The sequence below is a fragment of the Solanum verrucosum genome, unplaced genomic scaffold (assembly GCF_900185275.1).
Source record: "Solanum verrucosum unplaced genomic scaffold, falcon-dt-bn FXZP01000235.1, whole genome shotgun sequence".
Lineage (NCBI taxonomy): Eukaryota > Viridiplantae > Streptophyta > Magnoliopsida > Solanales > Solanaceae > Solanum > Solanum verrucosum.
Genome location: NW_026019948.1, coordinates 2,644,669 through 2,671,803, shown reverse-complemented (window position 1 = coordinate 2,671,803; position 27,135 = coordinate 2,644,669). Strand labels below are relative to the sequence as shown.

At 36.1% G+C, this 27,135-nt stretch overlaps 2 protein-coding genes across 3 annotated transcripts in view; one reads left to right on the top strand and one right to left on the bottom strand.

Moving 5' to 3' along the window:
* Positions 1–27,135, bottom strand: part of LOC125812740 (photosystem II reaction center W protein, chloroplastic-like) — a 428,451-nt gene that overhangs the window by 356,325 nt on the left and 44,991 nt on the right. The gene's annotated exons all lie outside the window — the stretch shown is intronic.
* On the top strand, positions 17,540–26,413 carry LOC125812512 (flowering locus K homology domain-like). The gene is made up of 7 exons (XM_049491990.1): positions 17,540–17,650; positions 18,835–19,293; positions 21,659–21,908; positions 24,129–24,277; positions 24,363–24,650; positions 24,981–25,175; positions 25,956–26,413. Exons 2-7 carry the CDS (start codon positions 18,838–18,840, stop codon positions 26,124–26,126), a joined length of 1,509 nt encoding a protein of 502 aa, XP_049347947.1. The 5' UTR covers positions 17,540–17,650; positions 18,835–18,837; the 3' UTR covers positions 26,127–26,413.

Below are 27,135 nucleotides of genomic sequence, written 5' to 3'. Positions count from 1 at the left end.
CTATGTCAGACTTAGTAATGTTCTGTGTATTCTCTTATGTAACTGTATGTATCATTTATGTCATCTTATGATTTGAGACTTATATCGGTTATATCTCTTGAATTGTATTTCATTAGTCATGCTTATGTGAAGTGATTATTTAGTATCACTTGGGGTCTTATTTGTCATGTCACGTCTGTAACACCCCATACGAACTAGTAAGACCTAACTAAGGCTTGACTAAATCTAGTAGGTTGAACTAGAGCCTCACATGTTAGGTTTATAGTTGGAAACTTGTTTAAATGATAAAAAAAAAAGGCTATTGAAGTTAGTTTGGTGATTTTAGGGGTCAAACGTCAAGAAACGACCATGACGTCCGAAAACTAGTCATTTGAACTAGTAAGTTGTAAGGGTCTTGTCGTTGAAGTTTGGGGTGTTGTTTAAGGGTGAAAACTTGTAGAAGTGACTTCTACATGTAGAACACCAGGTTTAGGGGTTAATCGTTCGGGCACGACTCCCCCAAAGACCATCCAAGGAGGACCCCAACATCTACCCAAAAGCCGTCAAAAGACAGCCTGACCTATGAGATCCATCTACGGCTAGTAGACTGGTCTACGGACCGTAGGTCTAGGTCATAGTTGGGGACTTAGTCTTGGGAGGCTTGGCTCTCAAAAAGGGATCCTCTGAACCAAACGACGAGAGCACAGCTCGGGCTGTAACTCCACCTACGGTCCGTAGGTGGGTGGCCGTAGGTGCTGCCAATTTCCAGCCTTCTAGTCTTAAGTTGGTGATTAGGGATTAAGTTAGTTAATTGACTAAGGGATTGATGGATTGTTTAGCTAGTTGATTAATCACCTTTATAAGCTAGCAAGACCTTAAGCAAAGTCATGAAATCATTTAGAACCAAGACCCTCAAAACAGTTTTTAGTTTTAAGTTAGGAGTGAGGGTCAACTATAAATGGTCATATCTCATAGCTCAAAACGAATTAGGTGGGTCATTACCTATCCAATGAAAGGTCTCTGAGTCCTCTTTCCAACGCCGCTGAGTTTTCCCAATTCCGATCTCGGATCAAAAAGTTATAGCCGAAATAGTGAAACACTGTCAGTCACAGGTCCAATCGACGGACCCAAACTACGGACAGTAGATCAAACTACGATCCGTAGATGCTGCCAGTTTTGGCAGTTTTTAATTAAGTTAAGGGTTAGTGGGTTGGTTAGTTAATTAAGTAGGGGTTAAGGGAGGTCAGTTAGGTTATTAATTAATGAACTATATAAACTTATAGGACCCTAAACTAATCCATTAATTCACCACAAGTCAAGACCCCAAATCAAAACATAATTTCCCTTTTCTCTCCCAAAGTTTTCTCTCTAGAACCTCCATTGAAGAACCAAGAAAAGATCAATCTAGGGCTTGAAGATGGAGTGTTTCTCATGGGATTTTGATGGGAATCTACACCTAAGGTATGGGAGTTCTTTATTCTTGGTTAGCTATCACCAAGAAGCCCTTTCAAATATGTTTTCAAAGTTCCCCAATTTCTAGGTTTTCACTCAAAATCGTGGGTCACTTTTTAAACTCGATTCCATTGATCTAAAATGGTTATTTATGATTACATATGAATGTTTGTGGTTGAATTTATGTAATGTTGTTGGTTTTTGAACAATTCCCCACAAGACCCATGATTTCCCTTCTTTCTCAATCCAAAACCCTAGCATGTATTGAGTGTTGATTGAATGTTGACAATCTAGTATGTTTACATGTAATTCATTATTGTATTGTGATGTTATTCTACATGATGAATGAATGTCAAGAAACTAGGGTTGAATCTTGAAGAAAGCCTTGAAGGGCAAAGGTATGAAGGGTATGCCTCATTATGGGGATTATGCATGAGAATGTGAATTACTCAAATATCAATGATTCTATCTCTATTGTGTTGTTGTGATGTTGATGACATGATCCTATACCCTATACACTTGGTGAGGTATGAAGTGTGTATGTATGTTATTCTATGATGTGATCATGTATGTTATGCTATGACATAAACATGTATGTTATGTTATGATATGAACATGAATATTGCGAGATGATTATGAATGTGTGTTATGCTGAATAAGAAGCAATTCTCATAAACACTATATGACTATGATATGAAGGAACATTCTCACATGTTGTTGGTTCTATGATGAAAGGCTATTCTCATCTTTGAAACCTTTGAGCTAATATGATAAAAGTTGGGATGAATGGCCTAAGGGCACTCCCCTATGAATTATAAACTTAAGTAAAGGCTTAAAGTTACCTTAATGGGAGTTTGTGTTTAGCACCGAGAAGATATGTATATGAGATAGGATTCCTTCACAAAGGTTGGGAGGTTTCCACTAAAGAGGTCTCATGAGATGGAAACTATAATACTATTAAGTATAAAGAGGGTTTCTAGAAGCAATCTCATTATCCCTTAACTACGTGCCCCCGTAGGAATTAGCTTAGTGGATCTACCTAGATAGCTATTATGATAGTTCTACCTTGGCAAGTGGAACACTCTCTTTTCGGTGTGGGAATAGAACATCGGATTTCATGTAGCTCACATGGTCTATGTCGGTTATTTCTAATCTCCCTATGTTTAATGAATATGACTTATGAATATGAATATGAACTCTAACTAGGGCTTTTTGAGGGGTACTACTTAGTTTAGGTAAGGGTATGGGACTTTACCTAGACATTGCACAAGTGGGTTCTTTGAGGAGTTCTTGTGTGAGTCCCTTATTTATGGCAACTTATGAAGTATGAAGTAAAGATGACTTCACTTACTATGTATTATGAATATGCATGTGAATTACACTTATGACTTCTTGATGGGTTTGCTTAGTATATGTGGGGGTATGAGACTTCATATGTACATTGCACAAGTGAACTTGTGAAGGGGTTATGGGGGTGGTTTACCTATGATATGAAGTATATGAAATATGACTAAGATGTATGATATGAATATGTTGCATGAACTATGACTAATGACTCCTCTAGGAGATCTACTTAGTATGAGGGGTATTATGGGATGCCACTTATACATGGCACAAGTAGACTTCTAAAGTAGCCATGGTATAGTCCCATTTTATTATGAGGATTATGAGTAATGCATTTTTTCATTGAATTAGCATTATGATTGACTTTCCTTGATATGAGCTAGTGTTTATGAAAAATGTCTCTTTATTATGTGTATGAGCTATGAATGAGACTAATGTATGATAAGTATGAGCATGGTGATCCAAAGGTAGTACTTAGTGTAGATAGGGTTATGGGACTTTATCTACACATGGCACAAATGCAACCTTGGGTTACTTATGTGATTACTCTATTATGATGTAATGATCTTGATATTTGACTATGCATTAGTGTTATGTCTTGTAATGAGTGATATTGCATTAAGACTATATTTAGAGACTATGCTTGTGGAGAGACATTGTTATCCTTTGTGCTTTGATGAACTATATGTGAGTTTCTTATGACTTGTGATTCTCCAACTTTTTCAAGATGATATTCAAACGTGCATAAAGCATGGTTTCAACTAAATGTCCCTTTTTAAGCATGTTTTAATGGTTTTTATGCATGGCTTCCATACTTAGTACGTTTTCGTGCTAACCCCTTCTTCTACATTTTCTACAAAGTGTAGGGTTTGGAGATGTGGTGTTCTATACTTTGTAAGATAGGTTTCTAAGGAGCTTGGAGTCTTCAACTTGGGGAGTCCTCATAGTTTCGAGGATGAACCCACCTTGTTCACTTATGTCTTTACTTTATGTTTTTAGATTTTATGTAAGGGTCATGTCCCTAAGTTTGTGTTAAAAGAGATTTAAGTCTAACGTTATAAATGGTTTGAAACATAGTGTCATAGACTCTCTCTTATTTTATAAAGTCTTCGATTGTAAAGAAAAGTTTTAAATTTTTCGTTATTTTTCTATGCTTTAATGTTCATGATATGCTAAGGGCTTGTATAAGACCTCTTCGAGGTCGAATACGCCGTGTTACGACTAGGGGGTGCTCTCGGGTTGTGACAACATCTAGGGTGTACTTTAGGTCATGATAGGAAGTCTTTCAACAAAAGATCAAATTGAAAGGCATGCCTTGTTGAGAGTCACTTCAAGTGATCCATTTATGAAATGACTTTGAATGAGCATATATCTTAACATATGAAGAGTTAGAGAGTTTAATACCTATATAATAAAAAATCTTTGAGTCTAGCTTTTAGAAAAACAAACCACTCGTCAATCTGAATTCTATATAAAAAGTTATATTAGTTGAAAAAGACATTGTTGGTAGGATTCTACTGACGGTCAAGTAACATATACATGAATAAATTAACATCAACAAGTTTATTAAAGCTCAGAAAATAGAGACTATAACTGAGCCAAAATGCTTAGTTCAAGTGTGCAAAAGTGAAGGTAATAGTAATAAAGAAAAAGGTTTGTAAAGGAAAGGAATCCAGGATAAAGTGACTTACTAGTTTAAACATCCTACTTGCTTGATAAACTTATATATATGGCCTACATTAATTAATGGAGTATAAAGGAAGATAAATAACGATAAGTAGTTGTCTCACCTACTTAAGAAATACAAGAGCAACAATTAAATAATAGTAAATAGGTGTGTCGCCTACTTCAATGTTATAAGGCCTAAAATTAATGGGCCAAATGAACTTGGGGAGGTCATGGTCAGGACCAAGATCCACCTTCCAAGGGGCATTATATATCTATCCATTAAGACACCAAAAAAGATATATTAATTATAAAAACATATATCTCCTTCTCCCTAGAACCCTCGCTTGATCGCCCATTTTCTCTCATAAAAGTCATTGGCTACACATTATCCTTCATCACGGTTAAGGTATGTGATTTATGTATATTTCTTATTCTTTTAAATTGTAAGATAGTTGAGAATATGTGGATACTTGTTGAAGGTATTGAGGAAGCCCCTAGAGGAAAAGCTTTCTAGCAGCCTTTTTTTTGTTGTGTTGTGATTTTTAAATGGTTTTTTCTTATTTCAAGGTTTTGTATCGGAGAATAGTGTTTTGTATTGAAGAATTCAATATAGGAAACTACAATTTTCAGCAAGTTCAAGGTATGTTTCTTCCCTCTTAACCCCTTTCTTGTCTATGAAAAGAAAGAGACGATTCTAGACCTAATTGTTATACAAACTCATGGACGGTATTCAAAAGTCATGAGTTTAAGTTCTTCTTATTATGTTAAACTATTTTGGGGCTATATTATATGTATTGTTGGATTTAAAGGTTGGAAACCTCATGATTAGTTTTGGTTATGACTACTTTGGATTTAGAATTAGAGAGTGTGGCGATACATTGAATTTTAATTATTCTTTGGGCATGCTGCATGTTTGTTTGTGGTGGAGTATTTTATGGGCTCCATATTGTTATTAGATTCTGGAAATATCCTTATTATAAATTTAACTTATGGTTGTAATAAGGAAAAGAAAGAAAAAAGAAGTATAATGATTGTACTTGTACCACTAGATTATTCTGTAGATTTCATACTGTAAGAAAGAGCCATTAAGCTATTTTTGGGAGACAACTTTTAAAATACTTAGTGCATATGTGTCATAGGTGGGTTTGGATGAGGCGGACAAAAAGAGTTGGATGAGGTTGTGAGAGGTACTCGTAAATCGCGAAAATATTGCTAAGAGGAGATTTTAATGATCATATAGGGACAACTTCAAGAGGATATGATGATGAACATGACAGTTTTATCTTTGAGGATATAGATAAAGGGGAAGTTTTGCTTCTATACTTCGTGAAAGGTTTCGAGTTAGTCATAGCTAACTCGAGCTTCCAGAAGTGGGGAGAGAATTTGATGAACTTTTATAGTATGATGGCGAAAACTTAGATAGATTAATTTCTTCTAAGGATGGGTGACAAATGTATGTAAGTATTGCAAGGTTATCCCGAGTGAGAATAGAACAACCCAATATAAGCTCTTGGTTATGGATTAAGATGTTAGAAGGAAGATAAACAAGAGGGTGGAAAATGACCAGCCAATGATTAGAGGGAGGCCTAACTAAGACCAAAGCTCAAGATATTAGGGAGAATGAGATGGTTATAAAGGCTGTGATAGTGTGGGTTAGGACACCTAACTGCATCAGAGAAGCATCTAGAGAGATGTTAGGATCTCAAAAAATTACCTAGGTGCACATAAAGAGGATTGGTAGTGGAATGGAGAGGTTCAAGAAAAGTTGAATCTAATAATGTTGAATATTTGATGTAAGTGAAAAGCTTAGACGAAAATGATGAGATGAGGAATAAGGATATGTATAAGAAAACAAAGAAGAAAGCAAAGCTAGCAGTTACGATGGCTAAAACAATAATTTTTGAGCACATGTATGAAGAACTCGAGTGTATAGGCGGGTGTAACAAGTCATATAGGCTCATTAAGGTAAGAGAGAGGAGGTCTTGTGATCTGGACCAAGGGAAGTACATCAAGAATGAGAATGATAAAGTGTTGGTAGAAGGGGCACACATTAGATAAAAATGACAGGTGTATTTCATAATCTCCTAAATAAAGAAGGGGATATAAATATTGTACCGGGGTATTTAGAACATTTTGAGATTCCTAGAACTTGAGTGGAGGTTAAAAGGATATTCGAAAGATTATGAGGGAAAAAATGAACTAGAGAGACGAGATCCCTATGATTTTTTTAACAACATAGGCAAGCATGTATGAAATGGTTGACTGGATTGTTAAATGTCATATTTAGGATAGTAAGAATGTCAGAGGAATGGAGATGGAGTATAATAGTTCTATTCTACAAGAACAAAAGAGATATTTAGAATTGCAATAACTATAGGGTTATTAAGCTATTAAGTCAAACTATGAAAGTCTATGAAAGGATGGTTGAGGTGAGGATAAATATAAATGTATTATCTATAAGAAGTAATTCAGATTCATATTAGAGAGAACAACTACAAAATTCATCCATCATGTATGGATATTGTTAGAGTAGTATAAGGACAAAAAGAGTGACTTAAGGGGTGTGTTTACACATGATGTTCATTTTCCTAGAAAATTCATATTATAAAGCCCATAAGGAGGTCCTTTTGGAGATGTTATGATATTAAGGAGTATGATAGAGACAAGATTCGTGCTAGGATAGTGAGAGGTGACTCACAATATTTCCCAATCTTGATACGGTTGCACTAGGGATTAACCCTTAGCCCATTCTTATTTCTCGTAGTGATGGATGAATTGACATGACATATTCAAAGGAAGGTGTATTGGTATACTATTTTCATATGGCATAGTATTAATTAATTAGACACGTGGTGGATTTAACAATAGGCTAGAAGTTTAGAGAAAGGCCTTAGAATCTAATCATGTTAAGCGGGACTAAAATGTAGTACCTAAAATGCAAGTTCAATCGCATAAAGGACGTTTTCAAGTATCTTGGGTCCATAATCTAAGAATATGGGAGATTGACGATGATATTTCACATTGTATTAGAGCAGGTGAGTGAAATGGAGGCTCACCTCCGAGGTACTATGTGATAAGAATGCATCACGAAGACTTAAAGGTAAGTTGTACAAAGTGGTGATTAGACCACCATTGTTGTATGAGAGATGTAGAGTGTTGGTCATTCAAAAATGCGTATGTTTAGATAATGAATATGAATGTAGTGGAGATGAGGATCCTCATATGTAGTGGAGATATGGCTAGGAATTAAGCTGTACACGATAAGGTGAAAGTGACATCAATAATAATTGATATGAGGGAAGCAAGTCTACAAGTCATACTAATTTAAAATATTTGGAAGGCAAATTAATAACTTGCAGTGACAAAAACTTGTTTGAATTTTAAAATATGAATAATATCATATAAATTGAGACGGGAGGAATAAAAAAATTTATGATTAAGTAAAAAGTAGCAAGGAGTTTCCGAAGTTGCATGAGTACAAAATGTATAATGGACATTGTTGAGAAACTCCTCAAGGACAAAAACTGCTCTTCACAGTTATAATACATCAATTTGAACACAAAGAAGAAGAGACGAATTGGGGCAAATTACTTCACTGATTCTCATAATGAATGTGTGTATTTATACAAGACAGACACAAAATATTTAGCTATTAACTAATTCACAGCTGGCAATGAGTTGGACCCTTCAACTATCACTAACTAACAAAAATACATAACAATATGAATAGACCACTAGGCTAACTAACTAACTAACTCTGACTAACTAGTGATAATTAATCAATTAATCTTAATACCCCCCCCCCCCTTAAGTTGGAGGTGTGGAGAACACTGACAACTTGTGTAATGCAACAAAATATTTAATGTCGGTCAATGTTTTTGTCAAGATGTCTGCCACTTGATTATCTGAGCCTATGTGATGTAGTGAAATAAGGTTTGCTTGTAGTAAATTTCTCACAAAGTGACAATCTACTTCAATGTGCTTGGTACTCTCATGAAACACTGGATTCTTAGCAATATGAGGGTTGATTAACTGTCACAAAGAATCGCTAAGCTAAACGAATTCACTTTCAACTTTTCACAAAGCCTTTGTACTCTACCTCTGCTGAAGACAATGATATGGTCTCATGTTTCTTGGAATTCCAACTGAGAGTACTATTACCCAAAAGCACAGTATACCCACTCACTGATTCGTAGAGTCAGGGCAAGCAGCCCAATCAGAGTCACAGTAAGCCTTTACATTGTATGATCGATCGTTTGACATGAATATGCCTAAGGTGGGGTCTGCCTTGAGATATCTCAAAAGATGGAATTCTACCCTCAGGTGAGGCTCTCTGGGGTCTTGCATAAACTGACTGATGTGTTGCATACTATAGGATATGTCCATTATGGTGTTGATTGAAAAATTTAACTTACATCTGACAATGGAGTCCCTTCCTTGGCATGTAGCTTGAATGCGAGGTCCAGTGGTGAGAGTAGACAACTATAAAAAAAAGTGGAATTTGCAGATTTATTGTGGAAAAGAGAGTAGGTATTCAATGAGTGAGTGTAACCTCGAGAGTACAAAGATTCAGCTAGTTTGGCGTACCACTCCCGGTTAGCTTGTTTCAAACTATACAATGATTTATTTAGTTTGCACACCAACCCTGATTTATTTACTACTAACCCTTGTAGGACCTCCATGTATACTTTCTCTTGCAATTCCCCATGGAGGAATACATTGTTTACATCAAACTGGAATATACTCCATCATTTATTCTCTGTTGTAGCTAAAAAAATACTCTCACAGTTGCATATTAACCATTTGTGAGAATGTCTTTGCGTAATCAATTTCATCCTGCTGGGTATAGCCTTTTACCATAAGTATTCCGGACCACATAAATTATCTTTGGTTTAGTAAAGGACCACATAAGTATAGTCTTTGGGTGCAGCCCCTTATTGAACAATTGTTCACAACTTGGTTTAGTAATGGGCTTGGTCTGCCAGGGGCTGCGGATGACTCATTTCTATGGGAAACAAGAAGAGATGTTGGACTGGTAATTGGTTGAGTTGCAGTTTGTGAGTCAACTGGTTGCTCAGGTAATGTGTCAGCTAGAGTATCAGTTGCATTAGTTACATTATATTCAACATGTTGCACAGTTTGTGGTTCAATTTCAATATTAACGTATCTATGAAAGGCACATAATGCAAAGCAGAAGGGCAAAGTGACACATTAGAGGTAACAACAAAAGGAAAAATATATTTTTAAAGATCACATCTCTAAAAATATGTATTTTCTTTATGGCTGGACCGAGGACCTTGTATCCTTTTGATCCACAAAGGTATCCTATGAACATATGAGGTGTGGTCCTAGCTTGAAACTTGTCTCTTTGAGACTTTGGAATAGTAAGGTAGCAGAGACCCCAAAGGTTATCAAGTGAAAGTATAATGGTTTGGATTTATACAGTAGTTCATATGGAAATTTTCCCTTGATATGAGAAGTAGGAGCCTATTGATGATGTATGTGGCACATAACACACATTCCCCTCAGTATTTTAGTGGTAGTTTGAATTGAAAAGGAAGAGCTCTAGCAGTTTTCAATAGGTATTTGTGTTTTCTTTCTACCATATCATTCTGTTGTGGTGTGTAGGGACAAGTTTTTTCATGGAGTATTCCTTTTGATTTTAGGAAGGATGATTTTTTGTGTTTAGGAACTCAAGTCCATTGTCTGTCTTATGGACTTAACATTGGTATCAAATTGGTTTTCAACCATGGATATGAAATTTTTGATGACTGTCAGGGTGATACTTTTACATGCTAATAAGTGAGTCCATGTACATTTATTGTAATCATCAACAAAGGTTATGAAGTATTTCAGGTAAAGATTTAGTCTCCCTTATTTTCATGAAGGGTAAATGTCCTAGTCTGTTGTGCCACAATATATTCACATTAAAAGCATGAAACATATGAGAGACAAAAACAGGAGACTGGATTTTATTTCTTGCAACAACATTTTGTACAATAGGCTGTGAACAATTATTCAATCTAAATATGTTATATATAGTGGAATGTTGATGGCATTGTGTTTTTACAATTACATGAGAAAGCAGGAAAAGACTTATAAGTGGGTGCACTAGGACTTGAAATGTGAGCAGGAGCTTTTGAAACATCAGAAGAAACATATTTGGTATCAGAATTGTTGTTGTTCTTCAAACATTTGGAACAAAAAAAGTAGAGTCTATCTTTAGCTCCAATCTCCAAAGGCTTCTTCATTGAAGGGGCCTGCAGAATGCATGAAGTTTTAGTGAAAGATACAACACTATCAATATGGATTTAGAAACACAATAAATATATACAAGATTATACTTGAAAGATAGAACATACAACACTTTATTTAAAATAATGTTCGAAGCAAGTACCGCACTACCAATTTGAATGACCTTCACCTTATAACCATTTGGTAGGGTGATCAATAAGGATATGGAAGGTAACATATGTTGGTAAGGTTTTTCATATCAAAAGTCATATGGTTAGAGGCTCCTAAGTCTATGATCTAAGAGTCAGTCTTGTTTTTTAAATACCTATGACAATTTACCAAAAACAACAGAGGAAGTACATACTATCATACCTGCAAAGTTCATATTGCCTTTCACAAGATCCATATTTCCATCCTTTCTCCATGTTTATCAACTTGAAAATGTTGTAGCAGATTTACAAATTGCTCATATTGTCAATCTAGAATTTTGTTTATCAGTCATACCCGTATGTCCTTCACCCACAATTGGCTTCAAATTGGGTGAGAAACCATGTACGTCAGTCATAAGACATTTATCTTTATTGAACCTAAGATTTTGATTATTGTTTCGATAGCCATTCTGAAAATTCTGATGATTGTTGCTTGAGTTCTGATTATTTTTGTAGGAACTCTGGTTGTTTACATGTGAATATCCATTGAATTTATAACATTTATCCTTTGTATGGTATGGCTTCTTGCAATAGTCACACACTACACAAAGTTTATTCCCATTGTAAGTGGTGGCTTGAGAATAGCTGGCTCTAAAAGTGTTGTTACCAGTTGAAGAATAGTTTTGTCGAGGAGGTCTAGAGGTGCTTGCTCCTCCCGAACCATTCACATTGAATGAAGTTGACTCCATGATCATTTTTCCAGACCTACTTGCATTGAGTGATGTAGAGTCCATGAACAATTGATTGTTGGGCTTAATCTCTCTTTGCTTTTCATTTGGTACCAAAATGGAGAAGGTTTGTGCCATTGATGGCAACAGATTCATCATAATGATGTTGCCTTGAACTATAGTATATACCTCGTTTAATCTCATAAGAAACTAAATTAATATCTTATCTTGTTCAATTTTAAAAATACTTTTCTTGGCCCCATAACTGCAATTGCAACTACATTGAGTCTTAACATGAAGAGTGCAAGTTCTTACCACAATCTCTTCATTCTAGTGTAGTAGGTTGTTGTGATATCCAATGTGCCTTGAGACAATTCATTTATCTCCCTTTGAATCTGATAGAGTTTTGCTCCATTCATCTGGTCATAGTGATGCTCTAATTCTCTCCATTACTCGAATAAGTCACTCACATATTTCACACTGTCCACAATTTCTTTTGCAAGTAAATTTAGAATTCATGTCATGACCATATCATCACACCTTTCCCATTATCGATATTGTGATTTCCATGGATCTGGCTTCTTACACTCCCCATTAAAAGGAACATGTACTAATGAGGCACTTAGATTATTAGAAGGGTGCATGTATAAGGAAGAGCTAGCATCGTCTCTATTAACACTATTAGTGTAACGACCCGAGAGCACCCCCTAGTCGTAACACGGCGTACTCGACCTCTCGGAGGTCTTATACAAGCCCTTAGCATATCATGAACATTAAAGCATATGAAAATAGCGGAAATTTAAAACTTTTCTTTACAATCAAAGTCTATACAAAATAAGAGAGAGTCTATGACACTATGTCTCAAATCATCTATAACATTTAGAATAACAACTCTTTCATAACAACTCAGGGACACGGCCCTTACACAAGTCTAAAGACATAAAACATAAAGACATAATGACATAAGTGTACGAGGTAGGTTCATCCTCGAAACTATGAGGAATACCCAAGTCTTCATTCCCAAGCTCCTTAGAAACCTAACTTCCATGCATAAGACATCACATCACCAAACCCTACACTTTGTAAAAATGTAGAAGAAATATGGGTTAGTACAACACATGTACTAAGTATGGAAGCCATGCATAAAAACCATTAAAACATGCATAAAGGGGACATTTAGTTGAAACCATGCATTATGCACTTTTGAACATCTTCTTGAAAGAGTTGAAGAATCATAAGTCATAAACAACTCACATATAGTTCATCAAAGCACAAGGGTAATAAACATCACCATAGGCATAGTCTCTAATCATAGTCATAGTGCACATATCACTCATTACAAGACATAATACTCATGCATAGTCAACATCAAGGTCATTGCATCATAATAGAGTAATCACATAAGTAACCTTAGGTTCTACTTGTGCAATGCATAGGTAGGGTCCATAGTCCTACTTACACTAAGTATTACCTTTGGATCACCATGCTATACTTATCATACATTAGTCTTATCCATAGGTCATATACATAGTAAGGTGACATTCACAAACATTAGTTCATATCAAGAAAAGTCAATCATTAACATAATACAATTAAAGCATGCATTATTCATAATCTTCATAATAAGATAGAACAACACCATCAAGTCATAGTTCATACAACATGTGCATATCATACATCTTAGTCACAATTCAATTAGTCCATATCATAGGTAAACCATCATCATAATGATCATACATAACATAACTTCAATATACATAAGTCATAATCATCATAATCATAAGAGAACACTACTACAACCATCCCTTAGGATCCCACAAGTGCAATATGCAAGAGAAGTCTCATACCCTCCCTTTCACTATGTAGAAACCCTTAAGAAAGCCCTAGTAAGAGTTCACACCTTTCATACCTTCATTTACTTTTACATTAGGGAAATATTACAATAATCGACATAGACCATGAGAGCTACATGGAATCCGGTGTTCTACTCCCACACCGAAAAGAAAGGGTTAACACTTGCCTAAAGTGTAACCATTCGTACATAGCTATCTAGGTGGATCCACTAAGCTAGAGTCCTCTGTGGGCACACAAAGAGATTGCTTCTAGAAACCCTAACTTACTAAACGTGGGGGTTTCCATCTTATGAGATAACACATATCGTGGGTAATCCGGACTTGCTAAACGTGTGGAAACCCATGTGGGGAGCCGGACTTACTAAACGTGAGACCCCCATCTCATTTACATGCCCTTTCGGTGCTAAGCATCTAATTCCCTTTTGCAATCATCTTTAGTCATCACATAAGTTCACATTAGCCTTTACTAGACTCTTATGTAGACATCTTACCATAATAGCTCATATGTGTTCATAAGTGAGTAACAATCCTTTCACCTTAGAAACACTTAGCAAGTGAGTAAACCTTTCACTTTACATTACATTATAATCATGAGAACTACCTTTCAATCATATAACAATCATACCATAACATACATACATACTTCATAGCTAATTCAAGTGTAGAGGGTTAAGGATGAGGAAACTAGGTCATCAACACCACAACAACACATTAGGTATAACATCATTACAATCTAAGTAATTCACCTTTCATCAAGAACCTTCATCATGTGAGAATGACCTTTCACATTATCATACCATGCATAACATAGACTAGTTTAGAGTACAATTGAGGAAACCTTTCAAGAGACTCACATTCATTACATTAGTCAATAGCTTCATTCATTCATGTGTGTGTACATGTGTGAGAAAGCCTTTCACATAAAACACCTTTACTCATAGCATGCTCATAATGTGTTAACAAGAATTACCTTCAATTCAACATAACAACAATAATACCAACATCTCACAACATTCATACTTGCATTGCATCTCATCATAACATGCTCAATTACCAACTAGGGTTAGAGGGAAGAGGGAACCATCATCAAACTTCATCATACATGTATTAAGCAAGTACATTCAACAATATATAAAGAATCACATTGATATCATCTCATCATAGCCTTGAAGGCCCCATTCAAGACTTAACCCTAATTCCATAGTAATCATACATAATTTAGGGTAATATCATCATACAAACATGAATTACATAACATTACATTCAATTCATAGCCTTCAATTAATATCTAACATAAACTAGGGTTAGAATTGGAGGAAGAAGGGGAAACATGGGTCTCATGGGGGGATTCTTCAAAAATCACCAACACTACATGAATGCATCCATAATTGTTCATATATCATCAATCAAAATCAGTTTATAACAACAATTCAACATTTAGAAAGAAGACCCACGTTTTTGGATTGAAATCTACAATTTGGGGGATTTTGAAAACCATCTTTGGAAGGACCTCTTGGGGAAAGGGATCCCAAGAGTGAAGAGCAACCATACCTTAGTTAAACCCTATGAATTTCGTGTGAAACCTCCCATCTACAAGCCCTTGCTAAGCTCCTTCCAAGTTCTTCAATGGAGTCTTGAGTTGAGAGAGTTTTAAGAGAGAGAATTTTGGGAGGGAAAAGAATTGGGTTATGTTTTGGGGTCTTGACTTGTGGTGAATTAATTGATTAGTTTAGGGTCCTATAAGCTTATATAGTCCATTAATTAACCACCTAACTGACCTCCCTTAACCCCTAGTTAATAACTAATTAAAACATTAACCCCCTTCTTAACTAAAAACTTCATAAAACTGGCAGCATCTACGCCCTCCACCTACGGACCCTAGGTGGAGTCACGGACAGTGGTTTGGCCTTCGTAGTTCTGACAGTGCTTCACTATTTCGGGAATAACTTTTTACTCCAAGATCGGAATAGGGCAAACTTGGTGGAGTTGGAAAGAGGACTCATAGACCTTTCATTGGATAGGTAATGGCCCACCTAATTCGTTTTGAGCTATGAGATATGACCATCTAAAGTTGACCCTCACTCCTAACTTAAAACTAAAAACTCTTTTTAGGGGACTGTTTTGAGGGTCTTGGTTCTAAATGATTTCATGACTTAGTTTAAGGTCTTGATAGCTTATAAAGGCGAGTAATCAACTAGATAAACAACCCCTTAAGCCCTTAGTCAATTAACTAACTTAATCCCTAATCACCAACTTAAGACTAGAAGGCTAGAAATTGGCAGCACCTACGGCCACCCACCTATGGACCGTAAATGGAGTTACGGCCCGTGCCGTGCTCTCGTCATTTGGTTCAGAGAGGGGGATTGGGGAGTTCTTGGTGGGGATACTAAGTCTCAACCCACGAGACCTACCTACGGGGCGTAGGTCAAGTGACGGCCCGTCACTGCCCTTCGTAGGTCAAGCTATTTTTTGACAGCTTTTGGCCAAAGGTTGGGTCCTCCTCAAGGACCCCTTGGGTGGTCCTTGGGGGGTCGTACCCGGTCGTTTGGACCCTAAACATGTCCATCTATGAATAAGAGTCACTCCTATGGGTTTTTTACCTCAAACAACATACCAAACACCACGACAAGACATTAGCACCAAAGACTAGTTTCTGGACGTCATGGTCGTTTCTTGACGTTTGACCTCTAAAGTCACCAAACTAACTTCAATAGCCATTTTTCATCATTTAAACATGTTTCCAGCCATAAACTAACATGTGATGCTCTAGGTCAACCTAATAGATTCAGTCAAGCCTTAGCTAGGTCTTACTAGTTTCGTACGGGGCGTTACAATTAGCATTCGAACCATTAGCAATATTCAATTGTTCACCAATTTCAACCACCATGGTAGATTGTTTTTTGATTTTCTGAAAATAGATTTTAACAGAGAAAAACGAAGATCTAGATGTGTATACACAACAACCCAATCAATAACAGAAAATCAACCTAACAAATACAGTATCACAACCCTAAATTGAAGATCTGGAAACAAAATTGAAGTGAAATTGAAGATCTAAAAACAAAATTGCAGTGAAATTGAAAATGAGAAGAAACAGATCGAGAAGATAGTACCAGTCAAATTGAGCTCAAAACTCTAATACCATGTTGAGAGAACTCCTCAAGAAGAAAAACTGCTCATCACGGTCGTAATTCGTCAGAATGAAGACAGAGAAGAAAAGACGAATTGGGGAAAATTACTTCACTGATTCTCATTATGAATGTGTATATTTATACAAGAGAAACACAAAATATCTAGCTAGTAACTAACTCAAAGCTGACAATGAGCTAACCTTTCCACTATCACTAACTAATAGAAAATAATTAACAATATGAACAGACCACTAAGCTAACTAACTAACTAACTCTAACTAAGTGATAATTAATCAATTAATCTCAATAGACATGATGTATTCCATAATTTTTTCTAATTGAAACTTTTTTATTTTTGTGATACACTACAAAAGTGTCCATCCTAAATCTTGGAGACAAAATTGTTGTCGTGGCTACCTCAATTATAGCTAAAGAACTGAATTAGAAGCAATAAACAATGGCTAACCTCAACTATAGCTAAGATATGATCTACTTTCTAGAGTCTAATCTAATTTTAAGGTGCAATTATCCATATTTTTAAATTTATTTTTAGTGAATAGTGTAATTTTTAGTATTGCAATTTTTAAAATTTGAAGAGTCTCATCTTTATCTTTCGTTAAATCTTCTTTTAACAATTCCGATCCAATCTAATAGGCTGATTTTATTAATATTAAATTATTTAACAGAATCAAAATTTGGGATCATTTATTTGGTGGAATAAGTTATTTCATCATGTATATGAGATAACTTATTCCATCACTAAGGTATCTAAAATAACCTTGCGTTTTATATTTGGAATTATTATACCTTATACCTTACACTAAACGACTTTGAAGTGTCAAAATTGCTCACGAGCAATTGAAAGGACTATTTTGAAACTACACCAAACTAAGCAATCATTTCTGTCATTTTCTTTCAATTTGAAAGTCCAAAATGACAATATAATAGAAGTACGGGTAGTATACAGAAATTATCCAAAAATACCAGCTCCCTCATTATATAAAACCTAGTGTCCCTACTCCTGTCAGTCTTTGGCAATTCTTCCTTCTCCCGCTCTTCTTCACAGTTCGCACTCAAATCTCCTTCTTCCATTGCGCAAACTTTCTGTCTCTGTAAGTATTTCATACTAACCATATTCAATTTACGAATCTCGCATATTAAATCTATGTTTTTCTGTGTGTTCGCTTATGTTTATATCTAATTGTTGTCAATTTTCCTGTTTGTGGGAGGGTTTAGGATTGTTTCTGTGTTTCAGGATGATGTGTTTTTTAGTTTTGGGGAAAGAGATGGTTCTAAAAGGTTTCAGAATTGCGGGATTTTTGAATTAGGGTTTTAAAACTTCAGGGAGCGTTGGTAAAACACCAGGGTGATCGTGCGATGCTTTGGGTTTGTCTGAGTTTTTGGCAACGTAGGATTCCCAAGGTGTTAGGGTTTTAGATTTTACAGGTTTTAGACGTAGGTTTCTTTTGTAACGAGAAATCTACAGTTTCCAACTATGTTGCACGAACTCTCCAAAAATGTTGCCGCATCCGTGTTGGATCATCCTAAAATGCACCACTTTTGGAGAATTTGACACATTTGATGGCATTTTTGATGAGTCCAAGCAACATAGGTTTCTAGTAGATAATGCACCCACCGTCTAATCTTCTCGTCTAAATACAAGAGTAGGTCACCATTACTCCATTAGAATTTCGACTTGTGAAGTGGCATCTTATTTGTATTTACCTTTGCAGTTGAACCTAAGCCTTGGGGGCTTTCTAAACTTGGTACTAGAGGCTGATTTCGACCAAAGAAATGTGGTAGTTTGTTAGAAGGTATTGGGTTTCGTGGCTTAGAACTTCAGTATGATTTTTGCTCTCGAGAATGCTAGGCTCATGATTGAGAATTTTTTGGGGTCAGTGATGCATGCATGATAAAATTGATTTTGTGTATTTGATTCTATCGGGGTTGGTTCCAGCTTGGGTTTCAACTTTTTGGTTATTCTCAGTGCTTTATAGTGGGTCCACAGGGTCTAATATTGTGTTTTTCCTGAGCTTCCACCTTGTTTCACTGTTTTAGTTTTGATGTTCTAGTTTCTTGAAAATTTCTATGGAGATTATATTAGTACGGATGCACATTTTTCTATCTTTTTTCTTATATTTTGGGCAAGCATTGCATACCAACTTCATGAAGGCAAACTGTTATGTTCCAGTTTCTGCACACGTGAAATGCAGGAGGCCTTTCAGAGTTCAATAGTTCATTCAGCCAATTGCTGTAGCTGGATATTTTTCTAAATGTCTTTTTGTTTATCTTCCAGGAAATGGCTGATGAAAATTTTGAGCAGCATGAGATGGGTAACTTGCATGACACAGAAAACATGGATAATATGAATAGTGTTCAAGACAATGATAATGTGAACGACAAGGATAATGTGCACGATGCTGATCATGTGCACGATGCTGATCACGTGCACGATGCTGATCATGTGCATAACATGAATAATATTCATGACTCAGAAACCATTCCTGCTATGAATAATGCACCTGAGGAGACACATCATTCTGAAGAGGTCAAAGTTACTCCAACTGATGCAGGAACTGGCGAAGAAAAAAAATGGCCGGGCTGGCCAGGACAAAATGTTTTCAGAATGTTGATTCCTATTCAGAAGGTTGGTGGTGTTATTGGTCGGAAAGGAGAGTATATTAAGAAGACCTGTGAGGAGACAAAAGCTCGCATCAAGGTTCTTGATGGTCCTCCTGGGACCACTGAAAGAGCTGTAAGTTGCTGATAGATATTGTCATTTTCACTATTTAGGATCTACATAATTATGGATATCTTTTGTATAAATATATGCATTCTAATGATGTGAAATTATTTCCATGAGATAATCTATGTTGCTGTAGCAAAAAGCTACATGCTCTATTTGTCTGACTGTTTGTGAACTGTCTTTATAGCTTGCACTTGTTAATATAGGCATCCTTGTGTGAGCTTCACCCTCCTGCATGCATGTAGGATTATGATTATTTATCTTTTCAAGTCTTGCAAGTTACCAGTCAATTCAGCGGTTTTCATGCAATAGTTTAAGGTTGATCTACAAATGTTAATACTACTATTAGTACTGCTTGCTTATGGTGAATTCTTCATTTAGTAAAAATGCTTGCTCATGGGAAATGATTTTAGATATTGGTGTTTCATGATTTTTACTTAGACTCATTTATTATTTATGTTGTACGAAGTAGAGATTCCTTACCCACTTGCCCCACATACCCAAAAAGAAAGAATATAGGTTCATGGAATCCTTTAGGCTCAGCTCTACCTTGAGTTTAGATGCTATTGTAAGCCAATTGAAATGGTGTTAACAACAGTGTTGTACTCCCTCCAGACTACTGTGCTCGTCATCCTTACTTAAAATAGATGGTCCAAATAAGTTGTCATTTTAGAAAATCGAGATATAATTGAGTACATTCTTTCCATTTTACCCTTAGTAATAATCATTTTTGGAAGTAGTAAACATTGACTAATTAGCATAGAAAGCCTAAATGAAGAACACACTCCAATATTGTGATTTCTTAGATCAACTCTCTTTTTATTTATTGAAAAGAGATTAAAGAGAGAATAATTATTGAGGAGACATCAACATTTTAAATGATTAAAGATAATAAAAAGGGTATGATGGTCAAAATATATAGTTTCTTAAGGGGTATGTAAACCAAAAATGTAACAAGTAAAGTGGTCCGGAGGGAGTAGTGATTAATCTTACATGTAATCTACGTAAAGAAAAGAACTAAAAATCAATTAGCAATGTTGATAGTATCAACTATCACAGAAAATAAAGTGAGGGAGAACTGGTAAGAATAAGTAAGATACAAATTGAACAGTAATTATGCTCAACTTCTTTAACTTCATGAGAGAATTTTAAGTATTATTCAACTAATTGAACAATAACTATGACTAACTTCTTCTAAATGGGTGAAAAACAAGACTTTAACACAACCAAAATGATTGAGAGTTTCTTTGTCATAGTAACCAACATGAGTGTGTGCAGGTTCTTGCCCATGTAAGGAAACATTTCAATGAAAGTGGTCTATGCTAGAAGAACCAAGATCGGGACTGCAGTCATCAACATTGAGCATTACAAGTGTTGTAAAGTTGTTCTGACAATCCATGAGAATTGCCTTGATTCACTATCAGTTCCAAGAAGCATTGCACTATGTCTGGTAACTTCAAAACTTGGTCGGTTGGTGTCTTGCCAGAAGGTGTTGCACTGTATAAAAGAGGAAGTTAACAAATGTAACTAACAACTTGCAGGACGTAACTTCCCCATGAAAAACATTTAAAAAGACTTATTATAAATCACTAAATAGAAGATTATATGCTGGGATATAGTTGAGCAAAAAGCTTAGAAAAAGAATTTGTCTTTTTTAATTTACGAAAAATGGCCTGAAATATTGCAACAACGGTTTTATAGTCTATCCAAAAGGATCCAAAATTTGCTTTTATATTTCTGTGGGTATGCCTAGCTAAATAGTAAACAAATGAGCAACTGGATCCATATTTAACAATTCATATGGTATTAAAAGGTTTAAATAGGCATTTTAATAAGTGGGCATATCCATAGGAATTCAGGCTCAATAGTTTATAAATGTAAATACACTTGTTGTAAAGTGCCCATGTCCTATCAAAATGCTTGATTTTTGTATGAGGCCTATCAAATGCCTGTTGATTTACTTATAAATTGTATTTCTAGTACGATCTTACTTTATTAAAGAAGTCCCTCTTAAAAAGTTCACTGCAAGGAATCTCTTATTTTCATTTTTGAAGGGATGGGTTGTTCGGTAGTTTGTTGGAAAATGAGCTGGCAATAATTATAAAACCGGCATATTGGGCTCTGTATTCTCACTTGATTTTGGCAGTTTTTCCTGGAAGCTTCTGTTCTTAGCTCTTCTAATCTGCTTATCAGACCAGAAGACAACACTATACTTTCTGATGCTGCATTATCTGTGTAATCAACTGTGATATTGATTGAACCCTGAATAAGTGAACATACTGTTAATAGTCATTGGGCTTTGACAAAAGTTGAGTAAGCGCATATTTTCCTTATAACTTGCTGCCCATGGATTGATAGTTCTTTTTTGTCATAGGTGATGATATCTGCGAAAGAAGAGCCAAGCCTATTAATTCCGCCAGCTATGGATGGTCTTTTGAAGGTTCACAAGCAGATTGTTGATGTAGACTCTGATTCAGCTAATGCTCCACCAGGCGCTGGGAGGTCAGTCACGACAAGACTGCTTGTGGCAGCCTCACAGGCTGGAAACTTGATTGGGAAACAGGGTAGCACTATTAAGTCTATTCAAGATACATCTCAGTGCACCATTCGAGTGGTTGGACAAGGTGCTTCTCTCTTTAACTTAGATATCCTTGTCTCGTGTTGTTTCCTTGAGAATTTAATCCTTCTTGCTACTGATCCCCTTGTCATTTGAGTCCCTAATAGCCTTGTAATGCTGTCAAGCTATAGGGTATTTCAAGAGAAATTTGGCACTGTTGATATTCTTGATATAGGATAAGGATGTGTTTTAACGTGAGCTCTCATAATTTGGGCAAGTGCACATTGGCTAACTAGGTCTCTAATCTGTATTATGGCGAAGAAATTAGGAAGACTCTTGAGCATCTAATAAGGGTTTACTGCTCACTCCAGCATTGTCAAAAGTGAAATGTGAAGGGGAAGTGCCATGGTTTGTTGCTGAACTTCAATTGTAAAGCACTTACTAGAGAAAGGCACAAATGTAAAAAACAACGTGCAATATAAGGAAGATAACTAAATTTCCTGATAAAAAAAAAACTGATTGTGGACCAAGGAAGTAAGGAACTAGAAAATATGAAGTCTTTCATAAAAAAATTGGAATATATAAAGTAAAAAAATGATGTTAGTCAAGTGTGGAAACTATTTCAAATTTTAGTTGAGATGAAACAATATAGTAGTAAGTTTCTAATACAAATTTAGCAGTTAAGATGAAACAATATAGCTGTAAGTTTCTAATTTCATATTTAGCAGTTGGGTTTTTATACTTTTTAGTTTTCCGTTCTTAATTACCTGCATGTTTGCACAAGTAGAAGATTATATAATCTTATTAACCAGTGAAATTACAAATCATATTTAGTGTGTTTTTTTCCGTTGGTCCCTGCTCTGAAATGTTGCTTAAGCAAGACAAAGCGCAAACCTGCTCCCACCTAGTCCCAGAGCTTGAACTCATCTCAAGTGAGCCTGTAACAACATTGGTTGAATGAATGAGTTTCCAAATATACATATGCTCTCTTATTGTCAATTTCATATGTTAGTAGAACACGTGGAATTAATACATTTCTTATCCATTTTGATTTTGCTTGTTGTAAATCGCCCAAAGTGGTGAAATGATTTAAGCTAAGCCAGGACAATTTGCTAGCTGAAAAGTTATTTATGGATATATCCTTCTCTATAGTTATTTTTCAAGGAAAAGATATGTCAACTTAAAATGACACAAGGGAGGGGTAGCTTAGTGAAAAGACCCTTCATTCTCATCTAGAAGGTTAGTTTGAGTCATCAAGGGAAGCTAAGACTTCCACCTCTGACCAGGAGTTTGGTGGTTATAATCACTAAGGGAACTAAAGCTAAGACTTCCACCTCTAACCAGGAGTTTGGTGGTTATAGTCATTAAGGGATTTAAGTGTAAAAAGCCACAGCTTGGCTCCGTGTGAGAGGTTTTGGTGGGGTTTGTGAAGTGGGGTTACTATAACAAAAACAAAAGAACTTATGTGTGCTTAATATGGTGTATGATTCTTGTGAATAAGATGTAGGCATATTGATAGCCCTTTTGGACTTTCTTGAAAGGCTTGTTCATATTGGATTTTTGTGAAGACTATATCGTTAACAATAAACTTTGCTTCTAGGATCCAATTTGCTTTTGGACTTCTTGAGAATCTTCTCAACCCTACAGTTTTCACCTCCTTAAAACTTAAAAGGACTTCTTGGAATTCTTTAAATATCTTAGGGACTTACTTAAGATTCCTCACCTTTTCTCATCTCTTTTTGTGAACCACTATGATCTCGAGCTGGCTTTAGGTGGGTACATGGGTCCTAAAAGGACATGGAGCTAATGCTGGCTCAAGTGTATAAACATTAAATTGTATTGGCAAATATTTTGCTTTTATATATTACCCTTTTTTATTAAAAAAAGTTTACCAGTAATGCTAGTGAATATTGTGCGTGTCATTCGTCGTTATTGAAATAAACAAAAACTAAGATAGTGATAATTCTAGATGTTGAAAATTTAGAAACCTGAATTTGTTGGTCAAAAGATAGGAAAGCAGATAAAGCTGTGGAGGAACAATCAAAGTAAGGTAACTACTCTGAGGAAGAATAACACACAGTTTCTGGTCCTTTTGGTTAGTTTCCTTTGTCTTGTTTGCTTCTTGAATTATATAATAATTAAGAAAGGACTATGTCGGAACTTTGTAAAGCTTGTTTGTTGTGAAGTCAAGTGGTACGCAGTTGTGTCGTGTGTGTTATTCTAATTTCTCCTTTTTTCCTTCTGGAAATGTTATCATATGTTTGATTCCATCAACTGAATTCTGCAGAGCACCTTCCACTTTTTGCTCTTCCTGATGATAATGTTGTTGAGATACAAGGAGAGCCTGCCGGGGTGCATAAAGCAGTTGAAATGGTTGCTTCACATCTCAGGAAATTTTTAGTTGATCATAGTGTAGTTGGATTATTTGAGATGCAAGTAAGTCTACACTCTGGTTTTGCTGGAATGTTACCTTCGTAATATTTATTTATTTTTGAACTTATGACTTGTCTTGTCTGCTCAGATGCAAATGCCAAATGCTCGATCAAATCAGAACAGGCCTCCAGCTGGACCTACTCAGTCATGGGCCCCTCCTCCATCCAGTTTTCCTGGGAGTGCTGGGGGTGGATCTGGTTTTGGACCCAACACTCGGTACATGCCGCCTGCACGACAATTTGATAATTATTTTCCACCGGTAGACATGCCACCGTTGGAAAAAAAGCCTCGTCAGGGCCCCTCTCCTTATAGTAGAGATGCTTCAATGGGAACTTATGGTACAAATGTGCAAACACAACAATCTATGGTTACAAAGGTGTGCTCTTTTTCTGCATTCAATCTGTTGAATGCAACTACTGACCTAATTTACACATTCTCTGCAAACATGAGATAATTTGGGGAGTTGGACTCTGATCTTGATTAATGAATCACCCAACAAAGGTGCATGAAGAGGTGGCATATAAGTCATGTTATATATGTTACACGTGATAAGTATTAGATGGCCTTTTATGGATACTACTGAATAGATCTGTCAAGTTGCCAGCAGTGTCTTGCCTTCTTTTTTAGACCTTCAATTCTTTTTTATATAGTACTTCAATGTTCTGTTATCTGATGCTCCTTTTCCTTGATGTATTTTCTTTTGAAGGTCACCCAAAACATGCAAATTCCTCTGTCCTATGCTGATGCTGTTATCGGGACCTCTGGTTCAAATATTAGCTATATTCGTCGGGCCAGTGGTGCGTCTATTGCAATTCAAGAAACAAGGGGTGTTCCTGGTGAGATGACTGTTGAGATAACTGGATCTGCATCACAGGTGCAAACAGCTCAGCAATTAATTCAGGTAATATCTTCTGATAATTTAATTATTGAACTTCAATTTGCCTTTTGGAAATCCAACAGTGGTGGTGCTATTTCCGGGTGTGACATAGATATGGGATTCAAATTCTCAGCCAATTAGGTTTATTTGGCATGGTTGGAGAAGTGAAGGGCTAGCTGTGCTGGGGGAGGGTGTTGCAAAGTTTTTTGTTATACTGGAGTAGAGAAGTAGAGAGGGAGGTGGTGGTACCATGTTGCAGGAGGGGATCAGTTAAAAAGGTGTGATCACAAGGCGAGATGCTTTACCTACCATGAGGGACGGGGTGCAATCCCCAAGGCATGGGGCATAAGCCCATCAATTAATCTATGAGTAGTTATAAACTAATAAAATCAGCATAAATTACCATAAATTGTGAAAATACATAAAAAAAAATAATCCAAATTGAAAAATTACCAACAAATGTAGGAAAAAGTTATACATGTTTCCTGTTGACACTTTTGTCCACTTCCAGTATATAGGAGCATACTAACATGCACATATGTTCAATACAGAAGAGTAAAATGACTGATGTACAAATTAAAATCATTTTAAAAACCCAAGCATCAAATGGAAAAAATGCTTCTCTTGATCTATGATTCTGTATCTCCAAGCAAAACTATCTTCGCTACCATTTCCAGAAGCCCCATTGTCACTTGTGAATGTGAGCTTTATGTTTAACTTCCAAAGAAGAGTTTGCCACATCAGTCTTACAACTGAGATTTCTTAGAAATGCATTGTGTTCTTACCACCCTCCTTATGGTGCAGAATTCTGTTGCTGATGCTGCCAGCTCAATGCAGAACACGGCAACTGGACCACCTTCCCAAGGTTATTATCCTCATTCTCAAGGTCCTGTATACACTTCACCATCAGGTGACCCTGGCCATCCATCTGGTGCTGATTATGGTTCCATGTATGGATCCAGCTATGGTTATTGATGGATATCCTGCTCAAGACAAGTCATGGTTACAATCATGAGATCTCAAGTCATCAGCTGTTTAGAAAGTTTTGTTTTCAGTTAGCTGTATCATGAATAGTAGTAGTGGTGGATGCATTAGGTATTTAGGTGGAAGTGCTGGTTGGTTTACCTGTAGTTTTTTACATTCCGTTTTGAAATTATTCATATATCGCACCGAGTAAGTATGATGTTTCACCTCAGTTATACAGCGAACTCATATTAGATGTGTTCATGCTAAGAGATGAAAAAGAATTGCTTTCCTTTTCATGGACAATATGCTTTTTAGTTTGAAATCATTAATTAGCTATGGATGGCTTCGGCATCTTTGGGTGCTTTTCTAAATTTACATCGTGTGAGTTTTGCTGTTGTGATAGCTCTATGCTCGTGCTTTCACATAAGGGGTTGCCAAAGTATTGAAATGGGTTAACAGCATATATATGGTCCATAATAATAGCCAAAATCCATCTTCTTTCCTCTCCATGTCTGCTTGTATGGCATTGTTTCATGTATATAATGACTCTTTTATTACACTCTTCTCTTTTCTGTGAAGGAGGTAGTTTTGACAATGGTTCCTTGACTGACTTCACAATCAATAGAGCCTAAGCACGTCAATGACCAAGATGAGCAACAGTTCTACATATCTGTTAGGGAGAGGGATGTTTCCATATGTGTAGGAGAGCCTGCAAACTTTACTGCCTAGACTCTGTCGATGTTTTCGTACAAGTTTTGACATTTCGAAATCTCTTAACCCAAGCATCAATTTGAAATAGGATATCATGGCTGTTGTCTACAAACAGTTGCTTAGGATAGTTGTCTGGAGCAGATCCATGGATTTAAATTAGTGGAACGCTGCATCTTTAAGACTCTGCAATGGACATATCCAGTTACTATTCATGTAATCATGTTATTGGTGGACGAGGAGATGAAGGGAGGGGAAAATTAGCGCTGATATAACAAACCCTGCCAATCTACCCCATAATCAGACTTGA

What these genes read in the sequence shown, in the direction of transcription:
- LOC125812512 (XM_049491990.1), top strand. Translation starts at nt 18,838, where the DNA reads ATGGCTGATGAAAATTTTGAGCAGCATGAGATGGGTAACTTGCATGAC. An exon ending in CATTCGAGTGGTTGGACAAG is followed by an intron (nt 21,909 to 24,128) that starts GTGCTTCTCTCT and finishes TGAATTCTGCAG; the next exon opens with AGCACCTTCCACTTTTTGCT. An exon ending in AACAATCTATGGTTACAAAG is followed by an intron (nt 24,651 to 24,980) that starts GTGTGCTCTTTT and finishes TTTCTTTTGAAG; the next exon opens with GTCACCCAAAACATGCAAAT.